The 26,685-nt window shown below is 35.6% G+C and overlaps 1 protein-coding gene across 5 annotated transcripts in view; it reads left to right on the top strand.

Annotated features, from left to right (window-relative positions):
• The window catches only part of LOC109059922 (IQ motif and SEC7 domain-containing protein 1-like), a 170,940-nt gene that overhangs the window by 84,777 nt on the left and 59,478 nt on the right, over positions 1 to 26,685 (top strand). The window contains exon 1 of one of the 5 annotated variants that reach the window (XM_042766471.1): positions 12,030 to 12,172. The exons of 3 other annotated variants lie outside the window; for them this stretch is intronic. In XM_042766471.1, coding sequence (XP_042622405.1) covers positions 12,150 to 12,172 — 23 coding nt within the window. In that variant the 5' untranslated portion in view covers positions 12,030 to 12,149. Of the gene's footprint in view, positions 1 to 12,029; positions 12,173 to 24,709; positions 25,235 to 26,685 lie in introns of those variants that run through there. One more of the 5 variants, XM_042766468.1, reaches the window with a different exon arrangement.

The following is a 26,685-nucleotide window of genomic DNA, read 5'->3' as shown; positions in this document are numbered from 1 at the left end:
TTCTGTCCTCAGGGTTTGCCATCATGAATTTGGGCGTATCTTACTTGAAGTTTCAAAAAGTTTTTATTCACTAAAGTACAGTATCATAACAGAGAGAAGTATGGAGTAGTATGAAACACTTTTTAAAAATATGTTCCTCTTCTTCCTGGATTTGTGTGTATCCAGGCTTGTGATTTTGAAAGTGTATTGAATAAGATCATTTCCTTCAGGCCAAACAAACTAAAATGATGTTAAGCTAAATTTCACCAAAGCAGTAGGGGTGCGAAATTAAATAGGTAATAATGAGTTATGGTTATCACACCAACTTCACACACTGCCGAATTTAATCAGTTAGTTTGCACAATTATTCCACCCTATCATTATTGTGTGGGACTTTTTTTCAGAGCGCTGGCTTTCCTTTGTGGTGAAACATGCCTTTATATGGTATGTTTCGATAAGGGTGATAATATCCATGTCATTGTCATTTTCAAAGTCCGATCTTGGCTAATAAGTTTTATTTTATTTATTTTTTTTGTCTTTGAAAACCACTGAAGAGTCAGTGTGAAATCATATGCCTAGCTGAGGTTTGTTTCATCAGTTTCAGGAGCGTTCTGATACAGCAGGCTTTCCTCAGGCTTATTGGTGGCTTGGATAGAAAATTTAGTTTTCTCTCAGGATATGTGTGCTGCGAAACAGTAATCAAAATTTCCTGGAACACCATCCCTGTCAAACAAACAGCTTTCTTTCTTTCTTTCTTTCTTTCTTTCTTTCTTTCTTTCTTTCTTTTCAAATAAGATTAATAAAATGCATTAATTAATAAATGGATTAAATTATAATATAAATATTATCATATTATATTATTTAATACTAATTTTATAATTATATTTTTAGTTTATGATCGTTTTCCTGGGGTAATTTATGTATCTCATGTAGGATAGAATAGATAGTTTCAATTCAAAATGCAATGATGCATGTCACATGTAGTGTATTTCAGATGGTCACATGCACTGCTCCCTTCTGAGTGCTCACTTGTGCGTAGGCCATATCACAGTCCAACTTGGTAAAATCCCCATACTGTAAGTGCAGTATCCAAAACAAAACCATTAGCTAGTTAGCAACTTTAATGGTTTTTTGTAAATGTAGTTACAGCTACGTCCAAAAATTTAGATTTTATGTGGATTCAGTGTGAAGATGTATGTCTTTGATTCTTTAACTGTACAAATGCTTCATGTTTAATCAAAATGGTGTGGCTGATGTATTTAGATGGCACACTTTCTCTCATTAATCATTACAATTCTGTTCTCTCTGTCTGGTCGCTTTCTTATCATGAGTCCAAACACGTACAGCTCGATCGACTACTGACATTCACTCTAGCCCTCTCAACCTCTCTCTTTCCTTCTCTCTTTCTCCTTCTGTTTTGAGTCCCCAATGACTCTTCATTCTCACGCATCATATTTGTAGTGAAATATTAAAATGTCTATTTAATTTTTTAGTCTCAAATATTTATGAAAGCTGAATTAGAGAGGCACTAAATGAGGTGTAAAGAATGAAACCATGATTGAAAAAGAAGGGAAAAGACACAATGTAAGGAAATCCAGTACGAGGACTGCCATGGCACACGTCAAATGTAGCAGCGCCAATCAGGCTGAAAAGACATGAAATATAAGTTTTTCCAAAACGTTTACCTCATTACTCTAGTTTGTCCCCAAAAGGTCAACAGCAAAATTCATCAGAAGGCCATGAATTGTAGAGGAGGTTAAAGCACTACGGCTCGGATCAACCTTTTCCATCAAACGGAAAAGCAAATTGTGAATTTGCTTTAAAGACCTCCATGTCAAGATGCTGTGGAAGTGTGATGTGATGTACAGTATACAGTAGACCGGATATGTTGTTAGAAACCGTTGAAATTGTCAGATTTAAATTTGCAATTTTGAGATATAATTACATTATATAGTAGTTGCATTAAAGAGAAATAGTGACAACTGTGATGTATAGTTGCAGTTGTGATATTCAGGTTCATGGTTATGAGAAATAAAGTTGCAATTATGATAAATAGATGCAGTTGTGAGATAAAATTACAGTTACGTGAATAAAGTTGCAGTTTTGAGAAATGGTTGGAAATTGTGAAATAATTGTTCACTCTTTAGAAATAATCACAGTTGGGACGAAGTCGAAATTATGAGAAAGTCGTAATTGTGAGATATAAAGTTGCAGTTTTGAGAAATAGTTGCAATTGTGTGATCTAGTAACAATTTTGAGAAATAATTGTTCAATCTTTAACAATAATGTAGATATAAGGTTGCGATTATGAGAAATAAGATTTAGTCGCAATATTGAGAAATACAGTATACCAATTTACAGTTAGGAGAAATACCTTTTTTACACTGAGACATAAAAATCTTGCATAATTTACATTAGTATTTAACTTTAATTCAAGGAGTGTGTTCAACAGCATATTTATAGTTAATGTATTGATGTACTGTGGTATCAAAATTATTCATAACCATAACATTTACTTATAGCAATTATTGAAAATACCTATAATGACAATTCTAGTGACAACACAAAGCTATTTCAGCAGCCATTCAGAAACGTTTGATTTCGAGGGGAAGTCAAGTATGTGCGTGCTTGTGTGGAGGATGTGTCTTCTCCTATGAACAGCTGGAGTCTTTGGCATATGTGTTCCATCAGCTCCTGTGGACACGCTACAGATGCTTGACTAGTCTCACCAATCAGAGCTGAAGGGACAGGCAGTATCCCACTACATCAGACATCTCACACACACACAAATCACAGCCAAATCTCTGTTTCCAAGGAGACACGGGTCTTGCTGGGAGGCGAGATGCTATAGTAAATAGTGGAGACAGAGTGGTGAAGTGCTATAAAAGCGTCAGAGACCTGTGCGGAGCCTGAGACTCACCTTCTGTCTCACTCTAATTAAACGTAAACGTAAACGTCAGTTATAAGACTGACAGTTTAGCTTGGTTTTAATTGTCCTAGCTGGAGTAGAGGACGTATGGTATAATAAAGAGGATTCTGCTTCTTTGGGCACATGTTGAATAGACACAGCATTCAGAGCAATTCAACTTTAGACCTTTTTGTGGGACATTAAAATGTGTTTTTTTTTTTTTTGTCAGAGCCCAGTTTGGTAGTAGCACTTGTGTTCTGACACATAGAGCGAGTTTAAATCCAGTTTGCGACATTTCCTGATCATACTCCTCTCTCTCAAAAAAAAAAAAAGAGCACCCAAATTTGTCAGTGTCTAATTACTGTACATCTGGAAGGCCAAGGCCTGTGTGTTGTACGGTCTGGCATTTCATTCTGCATTCTAGTTCCCTATGCTGGATCAGTATATTAAATTTAGGCGCTTACAAATGCCATGATTCACTAAACACTTGGACACTGATGGCTCAATTACCTTTAATGCGATTACGAGGTCATGTGTCACATTTACTAATGTATATCTTCTGGTCTACATTGATTGCTTGCACTAAACTGACATTTATACTTTATTACTACATATTTATACTTCACTATTTACTGTTTTATGATCCACATTTTTGGTTGGAGGGTAACTTTTTGTTTACTTCAGTCTGCAATGGTCTTCTACTGGAAGGACACTGGGATACTGTGAGTTTTGAGCAGGTTCAGGGGTCTGGAATTGTTGCTTTAGCCTCTAGGGGTTTGATTTAAAAGTTTGTGTCCATCACCGATCATCATAACACTCCCAGAGAGAGAGAGAGAGAATGTGCAGAGAAGAGATCCTGTCACAATTCACACTGAACAATGAAATCTCAGGAAACTGCGTTTGTGTGTGGATGTCCAAGTGTGTATATGGGCGGCCAGAGCCACAGAGCAAATTGAAATAATTGCCTGCCTACTCCTGATGGCCTTTTTGGTGACCTTTGGAGCCGATTGATTTCAGTCATTTTGTAATCTATATTTTAAGAAAGGATGTGTCTTGATGCATAATTAAGATCTAATTTACATTATTTCACAACCTGTCGTTCTCTACGTTTCTATCTAGCATCAGTGAGTTTTACACAGGTGCAGCTGCGGATCGTCTGCTAAGATAGAATATCCTCTTCCGCTTCTGTGTGAGAATAATGCTGACGTTCGTGATCGAACATCTCGGTTGAAGCGCTCGTGTTACTGCTGTCAGAGGCAGACATTTGTTCTGATGAAGGTCGTTTTTGCAGTGACCTGTACAATTTGACACCGAGCTTTCATTTAACTCTGACAGTTCCTTGTCGGCGCTAGTCTGCTAGTCACAGTGATTAACTGTAATGATAATGGAAGCAATTGTGCCCTTACATTAGCTTTATTGTAATCATCATTGCATCGTCTGGCTGTGATTGAAGCAATGTGCTAGACCCCGGCAGGTTTCCTTTGACAAGGAGAATTGCCTTCAACTTTCCCCGCTGTGCATTTTTTTGTAGACAACATCTGAAGATGTTTTCAGAGAGCGCTCAGTCAGTGCCAGTCTACAAGCGACAGTAGAAATTTTATTGCTTGCTCATTTCATGCCTGTCACCTCGGCTGCACCTTGGCCGCTTTTTAGTCATCAACACAGAAAACACAAGCTTTTATTTCTGGTGCTGTAATCGCCAGTGAAATGTTGTTTGAACTGATGATCTGAGCATGTTTATGGTTGGCTCATCACCTTAAAAAAATCCATATGCAGAGAAACACATGGTGTGATAGTTGTGGGAAAACACTGCCCCCTAATGGTCACATTACATCAATTGGACTCTCATAAACCAGGCAGTTCTCTTACTGTTAAAATCATTTATTTATGTGGATTTCTAGTTTAAACTTCATTATTATCTTGAAGTTTTGTAAATTGAACTATTTAGTTGTGCTTTCATCCCTGTTAACATTAGGATTTGCTCAAGAGGTGTGCTATTAATTTTCATCGCAGTCTGACTTACAATATTTAGATTTTTGCATTTGGCAGATGTTTTTATTCAAAGCGACTTGCGTTGCATTCAAGGTATATGTTTCATATCCATGACATGGAGTTGCTAGCACTATGGTTTACCGTTTGAACTACAGGACCACAAATATTATGCTATTAAAACACAATAACTTATATAATATAATATTTCATGAAACAAGCAAAAAAAAATTTAATAAGGGCCAGAATATTTTACTTGGGTTAAAAAACACTCAACACATTAGCAACTGCATACTGTATGAACAAAAGCAATCTCATCCTTTTGCACTTTATGAAGGATAAGTTCCTTTATAATAAATGTAAATTGCATGTTGTGTTAAATACTTTTTTAATTATGTAATATCATCATATTTTCAATTATTAAAGTAAATATTCCATTACATATTTTATCATCTTTATTTTACTGTATGTGGCATGAATTGTATTAATTGTTTGTTATTATGGCTCATATTTCGATGCATGTTGTTGTTTTTTTGGACTGTCATATCACAGCATACATGGCTCTTTTCCAGAGGAGGGAGCTAAGCAGCATTAGAGCTACACAGACACAGACACTCACTATTGCTTCTCATCAGCACACTGATCCAGGAACAGATATTTGACACGAGTCTATCTGAACCTCTGCCATCATCCCTTTAAAATGAGCCCTCGATCACGCAAGTTATAATTCAGTTCTGTCCCCACTGTGTCTATGTTGTCTGCCCCCTGCAGCAACTTCATTTCTCTTTTTCTCTCTTTATCTTCCTCTCTTTCTTTCCTGCTGCACATCTGGGGTTTAATGTGTGTCCATTATTCATACACACAGTCTGAGTGATCCTCTGAGCAGAGAGCAGAGCTGAAGACTGAGTGTGACTCTTAAGTGAGTCAGGGAGATGTGAGGCATGCAAATAGATCTCCCATATGTTTCACTCTCTTTCCCACTTTGAGATGATGAGGTGTCAGGTGTTCGGTGCCTTTTCGCCTGTGGAAAAGAGACGGGTCACGAGCGTTTGTGTGTGTGCATTACAGTGTACAGTCATGGAAAGCTTTTGACGTGTATATGTAAGTCAGAAAGCCTCATGATGAGCTGATTTAGTCTGAGGATTTATGTTCGTGTGTTGTAATTATGTTTTTTACTTCCTCATGAACACCTCTGATCTGCCACCTGAACACTTCTGCCTCAATTCTGCCTTTTGAACACTACTGCCTCAGTTCTGTTGTATGGACACTTCTGACTCAATTTTGACTAATTTCTTCCTCGATTCTGCAGCATGAACATTTTTTCTACAGTTTTGCACAATTTTAAAGAGAAGAAATGGCTTCCTTTTAATTTATGAATGTGAATTTGAATTGAATTGGCAACCATTTACAGGTAGTTGAATTTTCTAAATTGCGATTCAAAGAAATTCAAGAGATTTAAATGAGTTATTGGATTTTGTGTGTTTTTTATTTTTTTTTATTTTGTTTAATTTATATGATTGATATGATTGAATTTATTTAAACATTTCTGTAGCAATGCTCTTTTTGTATTATTTATACACTATAAACAATATGATTACTCTTATGTATGTATTTGCTTATTTATTTACTTATTTTTATTTTTATATTTTTAGTTTTTATTTTGATTTTAGTTTAAGTTTTGTAATTAAGTTATGTGCTTTTGTCATTTTTATATATAGTTATTCTTTATTTTTCAGTAGCTTTAGTACTTTAACTTTATGGAAATTATAGGTTCAATTATGAAAATAAAAATGAAAACTATATTAACAGTTTAATTATAGAAAACTGAATGCAAAATATGCCAAAATGAAATTATTTAATTAAAATTTTCTCTGTGACAATGCATTGTCCCAGTCAAATTGAAATGTAGTTGGTATTTTGACATTTAATTTTCTTTACAATCTTAATGAAAATGCAAAAGTGAAAAAGAAAATGCAAATACAGATTTTACAAAGCTACACGCGATAATAGTGACACAATTGAAGTTAATATGTAAAGTTTAGTTTTTGTTTTATTGCCTTTCTTATTTCAGTTTTCATTTTCAAAGTCAACCTCAGACACTCTACTTCAATTGAATAATAAGCCCCGCCCACTGATTAACATATAATTTGCATACATGTTGGCTTTGAAAGTGAAAATAAAAATGAAATCTCTAAAATAAGACAGACAATATAATGAAAACTAAATTTTACATTTTAATTGAATTGTGTCACTGTTATTGCGTGAGCATTAATAAAAAGCTTTGTTTGCCTCTTCATTTTAGTATTGGCAGTCTTGCCTCGAGATTGAAATATTTCATTTTCAATTTTTGAACATATCTTGTGTACAGTTTTCTATAATTAAATTGTTAATATGGTTTTCATTTTTATAATTGAATTGATTTATTGAAAATTGGCAGATACTTCTGCATCAGTTCTGCCTCATTAATATGTTTGCCTCAATTCTGTCTCATGCCTCCTGCCTCCTCTGCAAATCTCTCCAATGTATCAAGCCCCTGCCTCCCTCTCAGCAAATCAATAAATACTTTCTCCGTAATAGATGTTCAGTTGTAAGTAATCTTTTCTCCCTCGGTGCTGTATTGTTAGTGAGTATGGCTCAGGGCTAGCAGAGATTAGCTGCCTCAGAGAGCAGAGGTAGAACATCGCCGAAAGAGTATCTCAGCACGGCCCTCTCAGCCAAAGCTAATTTCTGATCACAAGTAGTTGAGAGAAGAAGACTGGGGGCAGTCCTCTTTGAAACCACCACACACACACACACACACGCGCGCATACACATAAACGTAAATACTCACAATTTCCAGCCATCCTCTCCAGGGAAGTGAATGAGTGCTATTTCCAGGAATCGAAGTTTGATCAGAGATAGAGCTCTTGTGTGTTGTTTTGCTCCCCCTTTACTTCACCTCAGGATGTGTGTGGACCAAGATTGCAGTAGGGATCAATTGCAATGGATGATTAGTCATCAAGGATGGTGTTCTATCTGTTTCTTATTTAGTTACAAATTCTGTTATGTCATGAAGGAAATTTTATCTAGCTGGCTCACATACAGTCAATAAAGTTTTGTCAAATAAAAAAAAAAAAGATTTGTGGTAGTCCTGAAAGCATCAATAAGAATGTATGGAAAAATGCATACATGCAATAACATTTTGCATTATTTTATAGTTTGCATCTTTGCATTTTTTTTTTTTTTTTTTTGTAAGACTATAAATATTAATGCATTATAAGTTGAATGAACAATTTTTTTATTTACATAAAATATAAAATTTTGGGGCAGTAAGGTTTTTTCAGTGTTTTTGAAAGAAGTCTCTTATGCTCACCAAAACTGCATTTATTTGATCAAATACTGTAGCATAATGTACACATATATATTCATACCGAAAATTTTTTGGTACTGTCTTTCGGTTTGGTACGCATGTGTACCAAACAAATACAGTGTTGGTTTAACCACTGCATGAGTCTAAAGTCACTGGAAACTTCCAGTTTTACTTTTGTTACTTTTGATAAGAAACAAAGTCTCATCTTTCAAATTATGTCAATTTTTTCTGGAAATTCAAACAATAAATGCGGTTTTGATGCTCTTTGATGTGGCGAAAATTAACCATGGTTTTATTATAGTAAAAGTCTAGTGATTATGTTTTTGGCTTTTACCAGTACATTTTTTTTTTTTTTTTTTGGTGATTACCATTTGTGTAACCACACAAATACCATGGTTAAAATATTTTTAGAGTAATTTCTGATTTCGATGGTTTAACTAGGCCTATAGAAACCATGTTTTTTGTTTGTTTGTTTTTTTATAGTAAAACCATGGTTAATTTTTGTGAGGGAAGTTGTAAAAATAAGTTTGCCAGCCAGGATGTTAAAACAAATAAAAAGCGTTAAAACAAAACTGAAGTGTGACCCAGCCAGGTTCGTCACTTGTTGCGGTTCCCTTATACATTTCCGATGTGGTCTGTACGTATTTGCAGCACGTTTCTGTATTTGCAGCGTGTTTTTGTGTTTGATAGTGGTGCGAGTTTTTGCAGTGCGTTTTTTCGCATTGTAAGTATTTGCAGCATATGTGTTGTCAAACTGCTGATGTTTTCTTAATTTGCAAGGGTTTTTTGAGAGAGGGTTGAGCTCTCTCAGCCACAGAGGAAATCAGAGGAAATCAGAGGATTTCGATATAAGCCAAGACAAAACTGGTTTTCCTTTGCTGTAAACAAAACTTGGTTCTCGTAAAACTAGCATATTCTCACCGGATCTTATGCTACGCCTACATCCTATGTCATCTGGCTGGAACACCACCTTCTCGTGTACACGCGTACGACAGTTAGCGAAAGCTAGAGATTAAGGTTTATGAAGATTTACATGTACTGTAGGCATTTTTTTCTTACAAAATCACATCAATTCACTTCAGGAGGCCTTTATTAAAAATAAAATAAAACTACTTTAGCTGAACTTGTTGACTTTCATGCTTGATTTTCAGTGTCAATTTCTTCAACAAACAATGGCCTTTGACTGCCGAAGCAACATGGTCAGGTGGTGTAACTGGTTTGTGTCAACTGGCGTAACCAGTATTGTTCATAAAAATATAATTATATACAGGAAAATTAATGTGGAATAAAATGTAATCATCTAGTTTAGTGTAACGTAATGTAATCATCTAGTGTAGTGTAATAACATGTTTTTTTTACGTAATGTAATCACTAGTCCTTCCAAATAGTGCAAAAAACGAATTAAAATGTTTTTTTTTAACATCTATTTTCGTTGTACATAATTTGTGAATTATTTTATGAGTTGATTTGGAGAAAAAATGTTTCTCATTCTTTGTCCTTACACCATTTGACATTTCAGGTTCATTCAGTTATTTTTGTAAAAAAAAAAAAAAAAAAAGAAAAATTAAATCCAAACATTTTTTGTACATTTAACATAATTTGTTACAAAAAATTAACATAAATACATTTTGTACATTTTAATAATACCTGATGTATGCTTTTTAAAACAAGTTTTTTGGCCCTTATACAACCCATGCACTAGCTGAATTTGTAAAAGTAGTGTAGCACATTCCATTTTTTTTCCTGCATGTACAGTATATACCTGTTTCAGTGATTTCAGGATTTTTTTATAGTTGACAACTGTACTTAGCAGCGCTCTAGTGTTGTTACTAGTGTGTCTGAGTGGACTTCAAATGCTTGCCCTTTTTATGTCTCCTGCTACATGAATTACATGCAGCGCATTCCTCTAAATGTCTTTGTGAAGCTCTGTGGATGACAGATTTTCCGTTTTTTTTTTAGGTATTTGTGAATGGGTAATTCATAATTGTTTATGTGTCTTTTAGATTAACATTGTATTATTTTGTGATTTTAATGCACATCATTTTGATGTATCATTATGTCAGCATCTCTTGACGGCTGCATCAAAGCTGGTGTCCCTGATGGATGCACCTCCAGATTTCCTTCCCAGCCCCTGTCCATCATCTCCACATGCATGCAAACAGATTCCAAAAGTCTCTACCTCGTGCCTGCCACCATGACTTCATAATGAGCGTGTTTGCGTGGAGACGTACAGCCTCATTACTTTTCTTTTTCCTGCACCTGAAAAGATGTGATCCCACAATGCAATGCTCCTTCAGGAGGTTGAATCAGAATAACAAAGGCTCTGACTTTGTTATATCAGGGGTGGAGATGTTTCCAAAGCCCTTCTCTGCGTTGAGTGCTTTGTCAGCTCGTGGTGGTATTAGGTTGTGTGGGAGCCGGTAAAGTCTCCTGGTGCTTGTTGGGAACGTGTTTTATCTGACAGGTATTGTTATGGTAACCGGTAATGTGCATGTGCCACGGTGTTGTTGTTACCTGGTGACAGGTACGTGGTGGAGGATCCCAGCGGGAGAGGAGTGGTTTGTCTGTTGAGACGTCCCAGAAAAAAAAGGTCAAATTGGCAGCACTTAATCTTGATGCATTGGCCACCTGCAATTTTAATATTAAATTTGTAGATCAACAGTTTAAAAAATTGCATGACAGGCAGCGATTTTGTATTACAGACGTTTATTTCAAAAAACAAGTACAATATTATTATTATTATTAAGTGTATTTAGATAGGGACAGATACAAATAACATAGATAAACTTTCACAGTCATTTGATGCATGTATCATAATGTTTTTAGCTAAAGCTAATTTACAACACTTGTCCCTAGTAGGGCTTTTTTGATAAAAAAAAAAATATATAATAAATAATAAATAAATAAATTCAGGCCCAGAGATTTTATAAAATTACATTAAAATGGCACCCAACAATTTTAGATTTGGGACGTTGACCAAAAATGTACAATTTTAAATTGTGACCAACAATTTTATATTAGGAACATAAAACAGCAATCAAAAAAACGCAAATCGTTTGTTCAAATTGTGCCCAGGGGTGTTATATAGGAATTGTAGAGCGACAAAATAAATTTTTTTTACATTTTATACAACTATTTACAACTATTTTTATTTTATTTATTTTTATTAGACCAACAATTTAAAAATAAAAATCAGGAGCAGTGATTTTATGCAGGGACATATCAACAATAAAAAATTTACATCATGCCCAGCAATTTTATATTAGAGACAAAAACCAACAGTTAAAAAAAAAATGGCCACAGCAGTTTAATAATAGAGATGTAGACCAACAATTAAATCACTGCCAGCGATATTTAGAATAAAGACATATACCAGTAATTAAAACATTTCTTAAATCAAGGGCTATCTTCCTCCCTCCCAGCATAATTCATTCTTCAGCTTGTCTATTCACATAAGGTTTTGTTAGTTGTTAATGAATCCATTTGTGTTACTAGTAATGCTCCACACTCGTGCTGATTGGTCCAGCCTCACAAACAGAATCTGTTACTATAGCAACCACAGAGCCAACCTGAGTCTCTGGCTCCCCGAGCCATACTACAGTCCAGGTTTGGACAGATCAGATGTAAACAAAAACAAATCAGGGGCAGAAAAGTGCATTTCCAAAAACAACATTTTTGATCCATCATATGAATGTGTCTATTCATAACTCTGAATCTTGTAGAAAACATCGCTGGTCGCTGATGCGTGTGTTGCTCATATTACATCACACACTCGGTGCCGTGTGCCGCCCCGCTGAGGCTAAGCTTGAATGAGCTGAGCACGCCTGCGAGTGCTTGAGAGGAGGTGTGTGTGTGTGTGTGTGTGTGTGAGACTATAGCTTAGTTTGGGGCGCTCAAGAGACTCACACACAACATAGCATCTTCATGGCTTGTCATCGCTACCACTTGTGAGTACATATTTGAATTGTGCATGTGAGTGTATGTGATTGTGCCGGTACTTGAGATGAGGGCAATGTTGAGCTCTGCATTTGTTTTGATATGAAACAACAGATGTTATTCAGCATTGCATTCATGAGCATGATGTCAAATAAATGAAGGAGAGCGCTTGTGACAGCGCACAGATCTTGTTATTCTGCCTGTATCTGTGGAGGTAAGACCTCGTTTTAATTTCATACGTGACAACTTGACTGCTGCAGAAGCTTGATGCTTCATTTAATATTTTGAATAGCCATCACATCATACGAGGAGGAAAATCTTGGGTCATGTGTTTGATTGTTAATGGACTCGTCGGTTGTTTGAGGCAGACACGTTCAGCGTGTTCTGTTGGTTTGCCGCAGGCTGTATCTCTCTAAGCCCAGGGCAGAGGGATAAGGTTGGCTCTGTACGCTGAGATATCTCACGCACGCAGACTGAAAACAAAGTGGACAGTGTTTACGTAGCTCTGGTGATGTCACGCCGAGACTATTTTTGGAAACGGTATAAGACTGCAGTTTCAGTCCGTATTGAGCGGACTGCTGTTTGTCAGGCTGAATGAACACATGCCCTCTCTCTGTGATTCAAAATGTACTCTTATTTTTTAGTTTTTCTTTTGCACAAGCATGTCCTTAAAAGTCCTGAAAGAATAATTTGATATTTGTAGACAAACTTTTAATTATGTTGGTTTTAATAATGCTAGTCATTTTAAACATTTGACAGATTTTAAAGAGTAAAATATAATTGAACAAATCACTTAATTATATAATAAATGATAACATTTGTAAAATGATAGATAGATAGATAGATAGATAGATAGATAGATAGATAGATAGATAGATAGATAGATAGATAGATAGATAGATAGATAGATAGATAGTCAGTCAACAAGCTTTGTTCTCAGCTGGGACGTTGCATTAGCCAGTGGCCCATGTTTCCATCTGCTCCTGAGCTCTGTCTTCCTGCACATCTTCCACTGCCACCCGCTGTGCCTCATCCCAGGGGGGAAGGGAGGGAGGAAGGGGAATTGGGACAGCCTTTCGCTGTCATGTGACCCTCACTCAAGGTCATCCTGTACAAGCATTACTCCTCCAGAGCAAACCATGACTAATAACTCTTTCTCTCTTCCGTATCTCTCTTTCTCTCTCTACTGGACAATTAAAGTTCGTGCTCTCCAGAAATGCACAGCTGAAACTAACACAACAGCAATTTTTTGTTGCGTTTTTTGTTTGAAAGTGATTTGAACGTGTTTTTAGAGCTTGACTGTAGCAGTCGTGTCAGTGACAGTAATGGGAGGTGGCATGGTGCCATGCCTTGCAGGAGGAAGGCATTCACATTAGCCTGCCGGCGAGAGGCCAGACGAGCAGGATTCAGCGTGGTGGCAATGCATTATTCTGTCACTCAGTGCACTGATGGAATTTGTGCTTCTAACCCGGTTATGTGCATGAACTTTTAGTATAACTCCAATTTTGCGATCAAGTGTCATAGGTTGCTGAGATAAATATAGATTTAGATATATATGCAAATTTTGACATTGTTGACCAAACTGTTTACATAGTTATGATATTGTCAAACAAAAATTGCTGTTTTCAGAGTAATCACCTGTATTCCCCTGTGGTTTTTATACATAGAAAATCAGATATATTCAGAATTTAAGTATAAGTAAAGTTGACAGGTATACCAGCTATTTTCAGTTTTTGAATGTTGCTAATTCAATTAGAATTAAGACTATTTTATAATTATTTAATTAATATTTAGATTATATATTATAAATTAGGTTTGTGTGTGTATATACAGTACATACAAACACACACACACACACACACACACACACACACACACACACACACAGTTTATTACTGAAATATTAAAAAAAAAAAATCAAATCTGTGGAATAGTACCTTCAATCCTTATAAATAATTACAAATACAATGTGACATTTAGATGTATGTTGTTAATTCTAACACACTAAATGCTTAGATGTATGATAGAAGCTGTTATGTGCTGTATGTGCAATCTTAAAGATGACAGCAAATAGCTGTTCTTAATAGTTATTCAATCATATGAATTAAACATGTTTCATGTATTTTCACACCCCTAATGATGCTACAAGTCTCAAAGTGTTAGTTGCTTAGTGAGATCTTTAGCGTTCTTATGAACTCTTGGGGTCTTTACTTGGCAGAAAGCTCCACCAATTTTCACAGAATGTGAACTGCTATGCATTGTTTGTGAAATATTTTGTCTAATTTCATTATACTTTCAGGTACCAATAAGAATATGGTTCCCTCAGCTCTTTAATACATTTTTAATGATGATTTTTCCCTCCAGAAAGTGTGTGTAGCTCATCTCAACCTGTACTGTATGTATTGATTTACTCAAAATGCAGTAGCTCAGATTTCATTGCAATTATCTTTATTGTTTTGTGTCTGCATCTGAATCACTGAGGCTCTGTTCTTGCTTTGAAGCTCATGTGCATGAGTGTTTTTATTTTATACAGTATGGCTACATTCTCCAGTAGCACCAGTCAGTAACTGCTGACACAGGCAAATGACTGAATGCATGAAAGAATAAGTACCTGTTTGTGACCTCATGATCAATGTTATTGTCTTGGACTGGTTGCTGCTCATTGAACTTGTGCTGGCAATCTTTAGACCAACATAGTGTAGATGACGTCACTGGAATTTGCTTGAGTAACCTTTATCTTTGGCCTTTTTGTAACTTTTATCATAATAGAATAGTAGAGACAAGTCTTAGATATTTGGTAGAAGAGGTGGGAATGGGATTGGAAAATGACGGAATGTGAAAACCATGGTGTATTACTTACATGAGCATGTGTGCTGACCGTTAAACCTCAGCTCCTCGCCTTCATGTTGTTGTTATGATTTTTTTGGGGAGTTTTAAAATTTTGGATGTGTTTTTTTGTGGTATGGGGGTGTGTGTGTGTGTGGAGAAAGAGAATTTTGAGCACTGTGATGTGAATCCCTATGACTGCTATCTCAAACCGCAAGAAGTGAGAGCAATAACCAGTTCATGTTCCCCACAATGGCCCTCAAAGGCGGATGATGAAAGCCCTTTGGGTCTGACAGGGCTCTGCTGGTAGGGTCATGCTATGACCCTCAAAAATAGCCTACAGGATTTTCTGTGCTGAACTATAGGCTCTGTGTCCCTCAGGATTTTTAGTGCTTATGTGAAACAACTAGGCAAGAGTGTCATGTCTGCTGTAAGAGAGATGCACACTTTGTTCTAGGTCTCAAATGGCTCAGTCAAGCAGTATAAGTGAACATGTTTCCATCTTACTCAACTTTTTTTTCTTGGCACCTGAACTGCTACTACAGCAGTACACTGTGACAAGTGTATTGAGAGCTAAAGCGCTATTAATACATAGAGTCATCTATTATTAATTTCTTGGATATTTCTCTGTAGAATTATGTCATTAAAATATTTAATTTGTGTTATTTACTAAGACATAACATATCTCCCCACACAAAATGGAAAGAATTGTTTTTTTAACCTACGTCTTAATTAATTTGACTATTTACACTATGTATACTAGACTATTACCTGAATTATTTGTAAAGAATTATTTGTCATATAATTATAATTAATTGCAAATAATTATTTTATGTTATAGAAATTTAAATTTAATGAATTAATTTAAGTAAAATTAATAAAATAAATAACAATATATTTTTCATTCATTAATATATACAGTCTTTATATACATTTATAAATATATGATTACATTTCAGCTGACGTCTTGCTTTTTGTTGCATTAATGCTTTAAATTTGAAAAAGCCATATTATGAACTATTGTGTCCAAAGTATTTTTTAAGCTTTATTGTCTATTTTTTTAATTATTATTATCTTTAATATTGTGTTTGTATTTGTTTAATATATTGTTTAAAACACAGTAATAAAATAACCAACTGGCAATTAAATAAAAAAAAACAGTACAGTATTTTTTTTTTTGTTTTAAAATAATTAATGTCCTTTTTTTTATCTTTTTTTTTTTTTTTTTATCTTTTTTTTTTTTTTGATAAAGCATTTCATGCTTTTTGTCTCATGCTTTTTGCATATTATATATTTTTTGATATAGGCCAGTAAACAACCACATATTAATGCCATAGCAATGACCTGAACACCCTAGTAACTGAATAGCAACAGGCTAACAGCCAGGACAGAAATTTTTCTTCAGAAAATGTGGAAATGTAGTTGTCCCCTGCCATTAGGATTCAGTAATGAAGTGCCCCTACAGTACCACACATTTGAAGAGTCAATTTTGAGTGTTTTTTTTTATTTTTCTTGCTCACTTCCAACACTCATATCTCCCCTGCCATCACCTGCTAAACAGCACAAACCAGCATGCCTCTCCTGACATTTTATTCATCTTTCATCTTTACTGTATATGGAATTATTTAATTCGCTGTCAACAAACAGGCACTTTAAAGCAAAGGTTGAACCCACTAAGGCTTCCCTGTTTCATCTCGGTGTGAGGAGAGCACTCACAAAACTGTCACATCAACCTCAAAAATAGCATCATATCATTGCTTTCCACTTGCACTGTAAGTATGTTCAGTCTTTGTCTCTTTGAGTTCATGATTTGATTGGGGAATAGATAAAAACAGTTCTCATATATAAGATGTTATCATTAGGAAGTTCCAGAAATGCATATGATTCTTAATAAAGAGTCGTTGATGATCTGATCATAATGAAGCTGAGAGACTAACTGTTTCATTAGTGTTGAGGGCCACTACAGTTATCCATCCAACAAGCCACTTTTAGTTCAGATCTGGTGTTATAGCCTACATAATGAGTGAAGTTGATGAGTTTTAGTGTAATCGGTCTCCATTCCATTCTGTTAAACTGAAATTACAAGTCTTTGCACTGTGATTGAATTAATTGGCTCTTAATCTCATGCGGTCGTTAAATACTTAGACCATTAGACCTTGGTTAAATGTGTTTTAAGCAGTCTGGCCTGTTTCCAACGAGCTCAGATGGTACACGTCCCTCGATGACATAGAATAAATATGCACAATGTTTTAATGCACTCATCACTGAATCCATTTAGTTTGCATGTGCTTTCCCACACCGGAAGGCAACCAGTCGTTTAATATGCTAAACTCACATCTGATCCTGTTCTACAGCCAGCTATCCTCATTTACATATGCAGCCATTTGTTTCTGTGTAATTTGTATGTCTGTGCACCAGGTGATCTGATCATAGGTTCATAAGAGGATCAAGTTTTAAGACCTTGTGTTTTGCCTTTGGCAGGAATGCATAGAACAAGAAATGCAAATGAGCGTGTGGAATATTAATGAGGGGATGGACTGCACCATGCTTGTTTTAGGCCACTAGAGGGAGCACGCAGCTATGGTCACTTGTGCATGATGTGTGAATGTGTATGACAGCCTGATGGATGTGCAGTACTAGTTAACAAAAACATCTGGAATATGCCCAAGGAATACTCTGCAGTAATGCTAATGGCAGAGTTTCTGACAAAAATACCTGGAGAATTGCATAAGACAATGTGATTATCTTCAATAAAGATCAGGAATTATTTCTTTTATTATGTTTATAAAAAGCATTGCTGTAGTTTCAAAAGCAAGAAATGTGTCATCAGCATCCAAAAATAAACAGTATAGAAAGCATGACAAATTATGTATTTGTCTTAATTATGTATATTACAAAATAAAGATAATAATAATGCATGATTTAATGTTAGTAAATTTTTTTTTTACTAATAATAGTAAAAATATATGCATTAATATATCTAATAAATCTTGCATTATTATATATTATAGAAGCTATATATCTGTAAATATCTCTATATGTAGTGAGAGAAAGCAACTGACATATTGCAAGTGAAAACAATTGAAATAGAGTAAAAATATAATATATTTATTTTTATGTTTTTTGGGGTGCTGATATATTGCTTTTCATGTTTTAGTAATGGATTTCTGAATAGAACGAACTGCAAATTTGCCCATTTAGATGTCTGAGAGAAATGAGACACGTCAAGAAGTGCCATTATGATCCACTTTAGGGCATTTGGAACTATATAAATAGTTGCGAATTGATGTCATCCAGAGCTGGCTGTGAGTTTTGCACTCTTGTTTCTTTGTGCTTGAACGATTTTCACAGGGACTGTCCACAGGCAGCTATTGTTCCAGCTTTGAGGGAGGAGAGGGAAGGGCTTTCTGAAGACATTTGAAAGGGAGTGATCACAATAATACCAGACTAAAAATAGACAAAGTTTTTATGTTTTTCTCTTCTTCTTTTTTTCCACCAGAAACCTGACGGGGTCATAAATACATATCCTAGTGCTGCATTTAGCCCCAAATGGGCCACCAGTAGGCAATAATACCCTCAGTTGTTGCAGATTGGAGGATACTACTGTAAAAGCATTTTGAATATTGAACAGTGCAAAGTAATTTTAGAAATCCAAACATTTAGTGAAAAAACTATTTTCTGGGGTACAAATAAAAGTGTTGCACTAAATATGGTAAAATGTTACACATTGCTATTTGTATTATTACAAAATCCATTCATGAATGGATTTATATATAACTGTATACAAAAAAATTAAAATACATTTCTTTTAAATGTATAGTATTTTTTAATAAGGCAACAACATATGATAGATTCGTGTGGCAACATATGATACAGTGCGGCACGAAGCACTTACAATATGTGCATCCGGTGTTCAGAATGATGTGCTTGAAGCAACACGGAGTCACAGCCAGTGTTGCCAGTTGGGTTACTTTAACACTGTTGCTTCGGGTTGCTTTTCATGTCCGCGGGTTGAAGCAACCCCAATAACATGATATTTAGCCCCTGGAATGTGAATTTTACTGGAGGATCCCTGGCGAAAAACGTGCATTTTATCCCCTCGGAATTTTAGTGGGGAACCCCCCTCGAAACACACTTGGGTGGGTTTTCTTGTTAAAACCAGGCAACCCTGGTCAGAGCACACAGCGCATTGCATTAAAAAGTGCAAAGCAAAAAGGGAAGAGAAATTGATGCGTAGTGTATTATATCTGTGCAACAGTTATTGAGCCTGTCTTTCAACAGTTTTAAATTTCAGTTACTGTGCACGTTAAAAACAATTTATAGTCTTTTCTAGTCTTTCTCACAGACACCCCGGTAGCAAGTAACACAAAAACAACATTAACTCCAGCAAGAAGATAAAGTCCTTTTTTGCAAAATTATAGACATTTATTTACAAAATCAAGTATAATATGCGGAAACACAGTTCTGGAGAGAGCACGAGCTGACTGTCGTAACCGAACGCGATCAGGGTTTTAAAGGCGGAAACAAAATGACTGACAAAAGCAAGAAAGCAGGAGAGTTTGTGTGAACTTTAATGTAAGGACTTAAATTCATATTTAGCTCACATTAAGCTATTGTATGGCTTCAGAAGTAACACAGAATAATACGCACAACCTTGGATTTGGATTGGGCCGTCTCTGACGGATACCCGATCCGACAAAAAATGGCAGATACCCGATACCCAACAACATTAAACTCCAGCAAGAAGATAAAGATACCCTATTTTAGGTTATAGATGTTGCTTTATCTGTCCTGCAGATGGATATCCATAGGCTGTGTCTTTTTGTTGATTTAGAAAGTGCCAATTTGAATATCATCCATGCACATATTGGCTTCTCTCAAGCCCTGCGGGCAGTTGGCCATCATAATTCATCTCCCTGAGCTGCTGGACACTTCTACAGAAGAGCAGCACAGCAGGATTTATTGAGATAAATTAGTCTATCTGCCAGAGCCCAGATAGAGGTCTTCACCATGATAGCCATCTCTCAGAGAAGTGATATTGAGGCCATGAAAATACAGCCTACCCTCATCATTTCAGCCTAGACCCCATCTGGCCCCACGTGCCACGACAACAACTGCAATTACACACCCACCTACCCCTTTGAGATGGCCAAGGCGTCACAGGGGTCTTTAAGACAGCCCGTGAGCTGAAGCCCGATCATATTTAGCGCTTATTGGTTTCCGCCAATCAAACTGGTGCAGCACAGATAACGCCACTTCAGGCGTTTTATCGGCAAAACGTATCTCTGATGGGATCGTCACCCCATTCACCGGGGGAATTAAAAAGAAGCCATAGAGCTCTGTCCTAAAGGGTGTTAACATTGTGAAGAGAAAAGAGGGAAGTAATGAAGTTAGCAGAGTGAGTGCAGACAAGATGGAGACTGGGAGTGAGTGCCAGTAACATGATCTCACATCACCATGTTTGCAGTTCTTATCAGATGCGGTGGGTTATTGACAACAAACAAACATGTTGTTAGAAAATCCAGTTTAAGATGTTTTTTGGCACATGGCAGCTGATGTTTTACTGGTTCAAGTTGCGTATTAGCTAGTTGACTAGCTACCATGTTCCAGAAACCAACTTAAGCTGATATATCCAACTTTGTTTCTTCTCCAAGATGGTCTACCAGCTTAGATTAGCTTAGAAACCATGTTCTAAAACATGGCCACCAGCCTAAGCTGGTTTTTCCTGCAGGGAGCGCAGTGTTTTTTTGGACTGATATAAAAGCACCTCTAAGCTTTTGTTTTTTCATTGGTACATTTAATATCACTCTCTATTTCACTAGAAAATCTGTCTTTGAGGAGACATCAGGCCCTGGGGATGAACCATTACAATAGAGAAAACATAGTTATATAATCAGTTCTTATGTGTATCAAAACAGTCCCTGCGACTGTGAAACCAGCCTGTATTTATACAGCTGTTACTTCTTTGTGAAATACACACTGGTGTGCTTTTTCTGGGAATTTTCCTTTTTACTGTACCATATATGATTATTGTGGCTACCCAACAAACACAAATGTAATATTGCTGTTTTGTAAGAATTGTGAAGTTTTTTTTTCTGCTACCTAATACAGCAGACATTTTTTTTTTCAATTTTACAGTATTTTAATTTTATTATTTTTAATTATTTTTTGCTTTACCATTTGTATTTTACCTCTTCTAACTAAAGGCTGTTCTGAAGGCATTTACAGTGTCATTAGCAATTATATTTGTCTAATTGAATTTAAAAGGTATATTACACTATTGTTCATCAGATAAAAATGAGTTTATATTAAAACTTATATCAGAGCTCAGTCATTTGTATTTGTGCTTTTAAGCTAATCATTAATATTTCAGCAGCACAAAGTTGTGAAGTGCGCACATAAAAATACAGTTAAATTTGATTTTGTCCAAATATTAGTAAAATATACTGTACAACTGTCCATTTTTTTTTAGAAATTCCCTAAAACTGACAGTAACATTTTACATTCTTTTTCAAATAAATGCTTTTCTTTTTACCTTTTCATTCATCAAAAATTAATGTAAAAAGTATCACGGTTTCACAGCAGCACAACAGAAGCAACTGTTTTCAACATAATATTAAGATAATAAGAAGAAATGTTTCTTGAGCTTCAAATTAGAATATTAGAATGATTTCTGAAGGATCATGTGACACTGAAGATGAGTAATGAGTGCTGAAAATTCAGCTTTGCATCACAGGAATAAATTGCATTTTGAAATATGATAAAATAAATTAATTTTAACTGTATTTTTGGTCAAATAAATCCAGCCATTTTTATACACTTGTGCTGTTGTGCATTACTTATATAACCTTTAATTACCACAAATCTATCATTTTGAGATTTTCCCCTGCATTCCCTTGAGTGTCATTCATGAATATTATGCCCTGTATCGTAAAACTGGCATTTATGCGACTGTGCCTGGGGGCCATTAACTGGTGCTGAGTTCTCGCAAAGCACTGGCTCATTAATAGCAGTGTGTGGCATGTGCTTCCTCGGGTGCTGACCGCTGTCATTAGAACCAGAGAGCCGCGTGGCTCATTTACTGGGGATATGGAGCACAGCTGGGTCCTGAAAAGCCAACACCTGGTGTACAAGAAGGACTAATGAGCGGCTTTAGCCTGGTGTGCCCGCTCAAGAGCACTTACACCTTCCCCCATTAAAGCTTTGTTGAAGAAACTAGAGTCTTCAATATTTTTAGTCTAGCATACAGTAGCAATTGTTTTTTAAAGTATGACTACTTCTTCTGTTGTGCTCTTTCTCTTTTATATATACTAAAATTTTATGTTTTACGATATTTTTTTTTTATTTTTTATTACATCTGGAAGGATAAATGATCATGTAGCATTCAAAATACCTTTATGCTAAGGGAAAAAAGGCCATCTAAGCCAACCGGATGATTGATGTTTCCTCATCTGTTTAGTGGGCAACACCACCCCCTAGCCCCCTCCTCGACAAAATGGGCCCCTAAAGCACCCACAAGACAAAAGAGCTGTTTGCTGGGACTCATTAATGAGGAAAAAGGGACATGTGTGGCGGTATTTCACTGTCTTATGTTTTTGGGTTTTAAACTAGTAAAAGGGAGCATAAAATTAAATACAATTCCGAGTTAAATTGCAGAAAGCGGAGTGTGGATGGTTTTTAGGTGAACTGACTGTCATGGAAAACGTTTATGGAAATATCTGGACATATGTATGGTCCTTGTAGTCATCATAAAATGTAAAAATATATATTTTTGGTATATGTTTATATATTTAGCTAAATTGTGTGCGTTTTTAGTGTTTTATATGAGACTTTTTGTGCCTTGGCAAACAATCAGTATAAATGTAAGAACTCTATAGAGCTCTGTTTGGCTGCTAGCGTCATTTAGCATTTCTCACTTTACACAAAGAAATCCCTGATCTGTTGTACCAATCTACAGCAAGAGGACTGTGTGTGGTTTGAATGCCAGGCTGTGGATGGATTTGAGAGAGTTTAGAGGGCGTGAGAGGGAGCAGAAAGATCCATCTGCATGCAGGGGCTTCAGTAGCTTGCATAATGATGAGCATCCCAAACACACACACATATACGGTATGAGTATGTTGATATTCTCTAGAGAAGTGAGAGCCTACAGGGTTTGGTAATTACTGGTCATGCTTCCTTGAAATGGATTGCTTGAATGTGCTATCATGTGCTTAAATACACCTCTTTCAGTGCATTCAATTTCCATGATGTTGTGGTCACATCTCATTTGTTTCTCTGCATATTCAGGTTTAGACTCAGCTCATGCATAATAATGTATCTTTCATTTCATGGTTGTTGTTTTTTTAGACATCGTTTAACTTTACTAATAAAATTATTTTTAACATAATGTTTTAAGGGTTAACATTTTTATTTTTAAATTGATTTTTACTTAGTTATTTACCATTTTAAGATATAATTTTTGTAGCTTTTTGCAGTTCATTTAAATTGTGTAGTGTTAAAAATATTTAAAAATGTGTAAATATTCCAAAAATATGTTGATGATAATTAGTTTTAAAAATGATTGTTTAAAAATACCGTTTGATTTCTTTGACACTGAGATCAAATTTCTTTTTTAAGGTAAATTTTATATTTTATTTTATATTTGTTTTCACATTTCTTTACTATTTTTAATAATATATCACTTCTGCAGTTCATTTAAATAGTCATGTACTGTGACTAAATATTTTTAAAAGTAAGTTTTAAAAATAAGTTATTGTGTAAAGATATTATTTAAATATTGTTTCAGGCTTTATATATATATATATATAGGCTTATATATATATATATATATATATATATATCTATATATATATATATATATATATATATATATATATATATTATATATATATATTATATATATATATATATATATATATATATATATATGTATGTTTAGATAGATAGATAGATAGATAGATAGATAGATAGATAGATAGATAGATAGATAGATATCTTTCACAACAAGATCAAATTTATGTTTGATCTTATGCTTAATATTTATGTAAGGAATGTGTATATTTTAGGTGCTGTAGCTGGTCACAATTCTTATTTCACACCTTTTATTTCTCAAATAAATGTATGTATGTATTTATTTATTTATTTGTCACTTAAGAGTCCAGTAATGTGACATATTAATTTCTAAAGTTACATTAACTCAAAAATAACCTCTCAATTAATATTAAAAAGTTAAAATGAAAATTAAGAAGAACATTAAAAAGTTCTTTAAAATTAAGAAAAAAAATTTTTTTCTTAATATAGTTTTAGGTGAAGTGCTCTGCTAGTTACCACTTGAAATTTAATGTCAGTTGCCCATCTTGATTTTGCAATTTATCCAATTCATCCAAAAATGCAATGAACAAAGAAAAAAAATCTGTGCCCTCACTGACTCACATTGCCACACCCACTTTCCCACTCTCAGCCAATCAACATCCTCCTTAGGCTTCCACTTAGCATTTTAATCACTAGTGATTCCATATCCCGGCAACGGGCATCAACATATCAGAGTGGGGTTGCAAATCAGCCAGCTTGTGTTTGTTGAGCATCAGTCCCTGCTGATTACCATGTGCTTCTAGTGATTAGCACTGCTCAGCACACGCATAGCTGGCAAAGGGAGGACACCATCAGATAAAGCATAATTAATACGGGCCAGGCAGTGGGGGTGGGGGGCGGCATAGGGGTCTTTGTGGTTGCGGTGAAGCACGCTGGAGCTGGATTCTGTCATCAGCACTGACAGACAATGGAAGCAGCTGTAATTCAAAGCTGAGCTTTTTTCTTTTTTATTCCTTTTGGACTGTTTTGGGCCTGCTGGATTAGTGCTAGAGGATATACAGATAGATTTCTCACACACTTTGTGTCACATCCCTGAAGCGGTGGAAAACTGGACACATGGTGTGTGTGTGTGTGACATCTTCATTGAGGGTGTGAGAGACATCACAAAGGGTGTTACTATTCATACTAGAAGGATTTACAGCTGCCACTGAGGCCCTGTCGTACGTCGATCTATGGGACGTTTGGCATAGTTACGTTCACTCAGACACCTCTGAGTCAGGTGTGATGGTGCAACCACGTGGATCTCAGCTGTTTTATGCAGGCTAGCAGGTATGCTAAATCACTAAACCTATCTGGAAAATGTTGAAGCTCAAGACTTTCTGTTTGGATTACTGGCAGTTTCTTTGCTTGCAGCCTCTCAATGGCTTCTATAAAAGGTAAGAGTTCTTTGTTCAATGTTGCCGTTTGTTTTGCTTTTATAAAAAATTTGGATATTATCAGCTTATGATAATGCGCTTCTCTATGTGACGATGAATAATCAATTTCTAATAAAAAATGCTTTTATTGTTGGAGCAGAGTCACCATCTGCACTGTATTGTTCTCCTTCAGATCAGCTTATTAAAGCCTTTACTGTTATTCAGTCAGTAAAGTGTCATGACTGACCTCAGAACAGTGTGTCTTTGTGTTGTTGTGAGTTAAGGGCTGTAAAGCTAAGGTTGTAGCGAGTCAGGCTGATTTAACTCAAGCTCTATTGTGTTTCTGTGACCTGGCAAGCCTTTCCATCACTGATCTGATCCTCTATTGTGGGACATGGTACCCCACAGGCCCCTGGGCTTCGTCCTGTGATGGGCCACATGTGTGTGTGTCCTGACCAGGGATCTATCATTCTTTGAGGATAGTCGTCCTTCTTATGTTCTTATGTTAAGTTGACATGTATTTTTAAGCAGCTAAATTTAATTTAAAAACAATTGTATACATATTCTTGTATTTAATCTAATATTAATTGAAAACTATATGACTTTTTTATATAATCATTAAAAATGGTGAGTTATTATGAGTTATTTTTGTTGTGCATTTTGTTGTTATTTACTTAGTAGCTTTATTTATTTATTTGCACATTATTTGTATTTTTTATTATAAATGTAGTTATATATACAATGTATATGTGGGTCTCCCATCTTTTTCCCCTTCAATGACCACCATAAAAATAAAAAAGTAAAAACACACACATAAAAAAAAAACATGATAGTGTAGTGCTTTGCTTACTAAGGAGTCTGGACATCTCTGACTCGAGCAGTGATAGGAAGTCCCCTGTCAACTGTTCGTGCTGACCTTCTCGCCTAACCGTGTCCTTCACTTAACTGCTGTAATCGGTGGAAACTGCAGTTCACACAATGTGGCCTTTGTGCGCAGTGCTTTCAATCAAGCACAATATACAGTGTCATTGGTGACTTTCAACTTAACATTTGAAACTAAACTGAAGAAACAAAAGAGAAAAATCTCCCTTTATTTGTATTCTCAGCATGCCATGTGGTAGATTCAGTGTAGGTGTTTCAGAACAGAATTCTGCAGCTGGTACTGTCCGGATACAAGCGGCCCACTGAAACCTCTTTAGAGCACATTAAAATGATTCATAAGCTTTAACATTTTACATTTTTGTTGGGCAAACAATCACCTTGATGATGGAATCAAACATATATTCAATTGCCTTCTCAGAAACAGGCATTTTACAGTGTCATCTGACTCTCTGGATGTCTTGATGAAAAAATGACTTCCTTTTAGCTGAAGGTGCCTCTAATAGTTGCATTAATATATGAAGTATATTAAGCGGCACTGACCCTTTAAGGCTGGAACGAGACCTCATATGACTTCATATACAGGTGCTTCA

The sequence above is a fragment of the Cyprinus carpio genome, chromosome A11 (genome assembly GCF_018340385.1).
Source record: "Cyprinus carpio isolate SPL01 chromosome A11, ASM1834038v1, whole genome shotgun sequence".
Taxonomy (NCBI): domain Eukaryota; kingdom Metazoa; phylum Chordata; class Actinopteri; order Cypriniformes; family Cyprinidae; genus Cyprinus; species Cyprinus carpio.
This window is presented reverse-complemented; position numbering and strand designations above follow the sequence as displayed.